Raw genomic sequence first — 6412 nt, 5'->3', positions numbered from 1 at the left:
AGTAACTGAGTAAAAGAGTGGAATATCTTCCAGATGGAACTGAGATAATGGAATGTGAGGCAACTGGCAGTTGGAACAGTGTTCTTTTCCAGTGGGGAGGGAGAGTAGAATGTCTAACTCTTTGGCATCAGAGCGTGTTAATTACTGTATAGGAAATACTAATGATCTGATGGTCATTTTGAAAAATCCTTTCTTAGCAGGCACCTAGAAGCCAAGAGGAACACGCGTGCCAAATTTCACATTTGTAGACTTTATGGTTCTGGAGATTTCGTGACAAGTGAGTGGTATATTTACCTTTTATATACAGTATATAGATTCTATTATAATATTGTTCTTCTTTCCTTCCTACTTTCTCCACAGAAAACCATGCCAGCAGAGAACACTACAGAAGTAACAGCATTCATCTTATCCGGACTCACCGCCAACCATAACACCGAACTAGTGCTTTTCGTCCTTTTCATTGCCATTTACACTTTGATCCTGGTTGGCAATATTCTCATCGTCATCACCATCATCTTCGACAACCAGCTGCACAGCCCCATGTACTTCTTCCTCAGCAATCTCTCCTTCATCGATGTCTGCCACTCCTCGGTGGTCATGCCCAAAATGCTAGCGGACTTCCTGACCGAGTCCAAAACCATCTCCTTCGGAGAATGCATCGCGCAGATGTTCTTCCTCCACCTCTTTGCCTGCACGGAGATCTTCCTTCTCACCATCATGGCCTACGATCGCTACGCCGCCATATGTCATCCTCTGCACTACACAAGCATCATGAGCCGCCGGGTCTGCCTCAGCTTGGCGGTGGCCATGTGGCTAGGAGGCCTCGTCCACTCCATTGCTTTGACGGCCTTGACCCTCAGCGTGCCCTACTGTGGCCCCAACTCTATTGACAACTTCTTTTGCGATGTCCCCCTGGTCATCAAACTCGCGTGCGCCGACACCTACGTTTTTGAGGTCCTCATCGTCTCCAATTCAGGACTGATTTCCGTGGTTTGCTTTATCGTCTTGGTCATCTCCTACGTGGTCATCCTAGTCTCCTTGAGGAACCGCTTCTCCGAAGGGCGGCGCAAGGCTCTGTCAACTTGTGCTGCTCACCTGACCGTCGTGACCTTCTTCTTGGGCCACTGTATCTTCATCTACCTCAGGCCGGCCAAGAGTTTGGCCGCAGATAAGGTTGTCTCCATCTTCTTCACAGCTGTGACGCCCCTGCTCAACCCCGTCATCTACACATTGCGTAACGAGGACATGTTAAACGCCTTGAATAAACTTCGTGGACGGCAAGTCCACGCAGGATCCAAAGGAATTCACTAAGGAGGGTAAAATATTTCAAGATGCGGCACTGTGTCTTTCCAATAATTTGGTAATCGATAGAAATAGTGAGGTGTCTACCCCAGCACACTTCCGACCTGATGTTACCTCCAAAAAGAATAACAAAATAACAGCTGGAGGGCACCTTGGAGGTCTTCTAGTCCGTCCCCCTTACTCAAGCAGGAAGCCCAATGAGATTTCAAAACTAGGCTTTGTAGGTTTCTTCCTTTTTAAATTGGGGCGAACAACCCTTTGCATGCGAGGCTGAAAAACTAAGTCCTCCACTTATGACCACAATTAAACTCAAAATTTCCATGGCTAAGCAAGGCAGCGGTTAAGTGAATTTTGCTTCATTTTACAACGTTTCGGGTGACAATTGTTCAATAATTCAAATATCAAGTATCAAAAAATAAATAATTCTCTTAGAAAAGTTAATAAATTCAGTGAATCTGGCTTCCCCAGTGACTTTGCTTGTCAAAAAGTCGTAAAAGATGAACATATTGTCCTGGGCAACTGCAACCGTCACAAATCCATGCCAGTTGCCAATTGTCCAAATATACACTAATACAATAGCAGAGTTGGAAGGGACCCTGGAGGTCTTCTAGTCCAACCCCCTGCCTAGGCAGGAAACCCTATACCGTTTCAGACAAATGGCTATCCAACATCTTCTTAAAAACTTCCAGTGTTGGGGCATTCACAACTTCTGGAGGCAACTTCTGTTCCACTGATTAATTGTTCTGTCAGGAAATTTCTCCTCAGTTCTAAGTTGTTTCCCTCCTTGATTAGTTTCCACCCATTGCTTCTTGTTCTACCCTCAGGTGCCTTGGAGAATAGTTTGACTCCCTCTTCTTTGTGGCAACCCACAAATATTGATTATGTGACAACGGGGATACCAGAATGGTCTGTGAAAAATAGTCATAAGAGACTTTTTTCAGTGCCATCGGCATTTGGTCACTAAATAAGTAGTTGGAAGTCGAGGACTACCTGAAATTGGGGTGGGGGGGAGAGAACAGTACAGATCGTTCTGGATTTTTGACTGTAATGGAGCCTTCCACTCAGTGGTGGGATTCAAATAATTGAACAACCGGTTCTCTGCCCTAATGACCATCTGGGTAAGTGGGGCTCGGTGGTCATGTGACCATGTGGGTGTGGCCAACTCAACATCACTCACGTTGATGGGTGTTTTGTCTTAGCTGTTTCAATGTAATCAGGGTTATCCGGAGAGGCAGTTTCTGTAAGCAGGGCAATAAACATTAGGCTAGAAACACCAGAATAGTTTCCTTCCTGCCTTCCTTACAGGATTAGCCCTGTAAAGTGGGGAAAAACAAAAGATTTCTTCCAACAACCAGTTCTCCGAACTGCTTAGAAAGTTAACAACCGGTTCTCCTGAATAGGTGCGAACTGGCTGAATCCCACCACTGCTTCCACTACACTCGTAATGGAGCCTGCCATTACACTCGTAAGTTATGACAGTCATAAAGTGGGTCACCCACATGGCCAATCTGATTTTGCAACCTTTTTTGGGCCGGTAGTTAAGTGACTCACTGCAGTCGTTAAGCGAACACAGCAGTCGTTAAGTGAATCCATTCTCTGCCATGAGTGTTTTTTTTTTGCCAGAAATCAATTTCTGGGGGGGGGGGGGGAATTGTAAATCGCAGTCATGTGAACACCGCATACTGCAAATAGCTGTGAAAGGAGACAAGTATCTAGATAGCTCTATTCATAAGGAAATACTCCCACCCAAGAGCCAAAACAAAGTGAAAGCCATTAAGCCACAATAGGAATTGCATCACCGCCATTGCAGTCCAGACTTCAACCAAACCTGGGAGCTCAGACAAACACCTATGATCTGCCTTTCTTCTTTCGCCTATCGAGCCAGCTATCATCTTCTTTTAATGACCCCAGAATTCCTTGTGGGGTGGAGTCTGGGCAACTGAAAGGAGCTATCAGAGTGTTTTACTGGCCTCATGCCCTTCCCATCGCCAATGCGGAGTTTTTTTCAGCAGATATATTCTCATTGTGGCCAGGGAGAGAAATATTTGCCTCTACCTAGGATCGAACTTATAGCCTCCTGATTGTGAGGCAGGAACTCCACCTGCAGGCCACCGCACCACTCCCCTATAGAGCCAGCTATGATCCCTACATAACCCCTACATGACCCCATAGGAATCTGGCAACAGCCAAGAGAATCCATGTTCTTGCACATTTGAGCCCCAAATTGCTATTGTTAAGTGAAAATTTTATGATGTGAGTTTTGCCCCGTCTTATGACCTTACTTGCCATGTTTGTTAATCACTGCCGTTTGTTAAGTGAGTCACACGGTTGTTAAGTGAACCCGACTTCCCCATTGACTTGGTATGTCAGAGGGTCGTAAAAGGAGATCCCACGACCCCTTTTGGGACACTGCAATTGTCATAAATATGAATCCATTGCTGAGCATCTGGATTTTGATTATGTGACCATGGGAATACTGCAACGGTTCTTAATTGTGAGAAAACAGTCCCGTCACTTTTTTTCAGTGCCGTCGTAACTTTGAACAGTCACTAAATGAACTTTTGTAAGTCAAGGGCTACCCTGAATATTGCATATGATTATATGTTATGAGCCTGCTCGTCCCATTATTATCACATTTATAGAGTATATGAAAAAGAAGCAAAAAAAAATTAAATACATTTCATTTTCATTTCTGTTCTGCAAATGAAATGTATTTATTTATTTATTTTTTGCTTCTTTTTCATATACTCTATAAATTTGATAATAATGGGACGAGCAGGCTGGGGAAAATCATCCCTCTCTTTCCTTCCCACTGACATTATCTTTAGTCTTCAATGAGGTATGGAACTTAAGCCTTCCCTATTACTTCCATAACCTGAGGTGTAGCAACTTGTGTCAGTCCTGCAGTTATATTCCTTTTAGCATATTTGGCCTGCCACACTCTCTCCTATTAGTGTAGTAATTGGGAGGGGGAATAGAAAGGAGTAGAATTGTGGAATGTGTTGTTGTCATTCCTTTCTAGAAGCCCAAGGTCATCTTTTGTCTCCGCAACTCTGCACCTGACCGGAACCAGCTGGGTGGAGATGCCAGCATGGCCGAAGAAGATTGGACCATGTGATAGATTTATGGGTGTGGGGATAAGATCATGAACTTTCAACTGGGTGGAATCCCAGGAAGCTTTTAGATTTGGGATTCCACAGTTTGTGGCCAACATGTCTGTCTTATTAAATTGAAACTTTAAGGATAGTTTTGCCTTGGACTCTGATTTAATTCTGCATGATATTTGGAATGCTGACAACTTGATTGCTTGTAGTTTTAAAAACAGAAGGTAGGAGGGAGGGAATTTGAGCTCTGTGGAAAAACAGAAGAGATACAATGAAAAAAAAATGTCAGTCGTAAATTATAACCATGTTTTTAACTGGTGAACATCAACAACTGGCAATCCATCGATGGTGAGAATTAACCAAATCTGTTATCTTTTCATTACCAACCAAAAACTTTCTTTATGAAAATTATCCTGAAGTTCTAACATGTTGTGTTTTTCCTGTTTCACATTTATACCAGAATTAGCAGAACTATGTATATGATTATAATGTATACAGAATACACACACACACGCACATTTACACTTGGTCTTAGATTATTATTTTTTAATTCTCTGGCATGCAATTTGGGAATTCTATACTGGGTGGCACTGTGTACATTCCTCAAATACCGGTAGATAAATGTGATGAGGTGAGGATTGTTAAAAGCCACTGATAAACTAAACGCCCATGATAACGATAAAGCAGAATATTTGTCTGTATTACTGAACAACTGAAGAAACTTCTTGGATGAGAAGCGAAACGTCTTCAAGAAAAAACAAAGGAAGTCCCATTACCTTTTGAAAAAAGCACCTTTTTTGACGTCTCCGTGGTCATGTGGCCGGCATGGCTAAACACCGAAGGTGCACGGAACTCTGTTGCCTTCCCACCAAAGGTGGTCCCTATTTTTCTACTTGCATTTTTACATGCTTTCGAACTGCAGAAGCTAGGAGAAGTAACGGGAGCTCACTCCGTTATGCGCCACTAGGGATTCAAACCGCTGAACTGCCGACTTTTCTGATTGACAAGTTCAGTGTTTTAGCCACTAAGCCACTGCGTCCCTCTCTTCTGTAAGGATCTCTATTTTCTTCCAGTGTTGTGCAAATGTAATTCTAGCTGCTGTTAATACCTGTAGTATTAAGTACATATTCTCTTTATTATATTTTTCTGGTATGATAACCAACAGGAATGGTTTATATGTTCGTTTATCATTTTTTCTATCCAAGTGTATATTTTTGTCCAATGTTGTTTTGCCTTTCTCATCTCCTATTTCTTGTCAAGCTAGACAACTTATCCCCTTGTAAAAAATATCTTCTTCCGGCGCCAGAGTTTCTGCATGGACTTCTTTACCTCTTCGTTCCTCAGGGTGTAGATCACAGGGTTGAGGAGAGGAGTAACCATGGTGTAGAAGACAGCTACCAGTTTGTCTGAGGAGAAGTTGGAAGCAGGGCGGCTGTAGAGGACGATGCATGGTCCCAGGAACAAGACCACCACCAGCAAGTGGGCACTACATGTTGAGAAAGCTTTGTGACGGCCTTCAGCTGTCCGTCTTCTCAGGGAGAGCAGGATGATGATGTAGGAAGTCACCAAGGCCAAGAAGCACACCAAGGAGATCATACCACTGTTCGATACGATGAGAACACCGGTGAAGTACGTATCAGTGCAAGCCAACTTGATGACCGGGGGGACATCACAGAAAAAGCTGTCTATGACATTTGGGCCACAGTAAGGGAGGCGAACGGTGAGAACCGTCTGGACCAGGGAGTGGATGGCCGCGCCCACCCACAAACCACCCACCAAGTACGCGCAAATCTTCAGGTTGACATGTTTCACATAGTGCAACGGGTAGCAGATGGCAACGCAACGGTCATAAGCCATGATAGTCAGGAGGAAGATCTCGGCACAGGCACAGATGTGGAGGAAGAAGAGTTGGGCCACACATCCGCCAAAGGAGATTACCTTCTGGGAGAAGAAGGTGTCAAACAGCATCTTGGGTGCAGTGACTGAGGAATGGCAGATGTCAATGA

The 6412-nt window shown here is 43.9% G+C and overlaps 2 protein-coding genes across 2 annotated transcripts in view; one reads left to right on the top strand and one right to left on the bottom strand.

The window, feature by feature from the left end:
• Window positions 1-366: 366 nt before the first annotated feature.
• LOC106555077 (olfactory receptor 4E1-like) lies at window positions 367-1311 on the top strand. The gene has a single exon (XM_014073846.2). It carries the CDS (start codon window positions 367-369, stop codon window positions 1309-1311), a length of 945 nt encoding a protein of 314 aa, XP_013929321.2.
• A 28-nt stretch (window positions 1312-1339) lies between these two features.
• LOC106555078 (olfactory receptor 4E2-like) overlaps window positions 1340-6412 on the bottom strand; it is a gene marked incomplete at its 3' end in the record, with an annotated part of 5272 nt that continues 199 nt past the window's right edge. The window contains exons 1-2 of the mRNA XM_014073847.2: window positions 5710-6412; window positions 1340-1406 (exon numbers count right to left, since the gene is read on the bottom strand). The exon at window positions 5710-6412 is cut by the window's right edge and continues 199 nt beyond it. Coding sequence (XP_013929322.2) covers window positions 1340-1406; window positions 5710-6412 — 770 coding nt within the window. The remainder of the gene's footprint in view (window positions 1407-5709) is intronic.

Source organism: Thamnophis sirtalis, unplaced genomic scaffold (genome assembly GCF_051295495.1).
Source record: "Thamnophis sirtalis isolate CommonGarterSnake01/CBP01778 unplaced genomic scaffold, rThaSir2_p1.2 scaffold_4, whole genome shotgun sequence".
NCBI lineage: Eukaryota > Metazoa > Chordata > Lepidosauria > Squamata > Natricidae > Thamnophis > Thamnophis sirtalis.
Note: the sequence above shows the minus strand (reverse complement) of the source record. Positions and strands in the feature narration are given on the sequence as shown.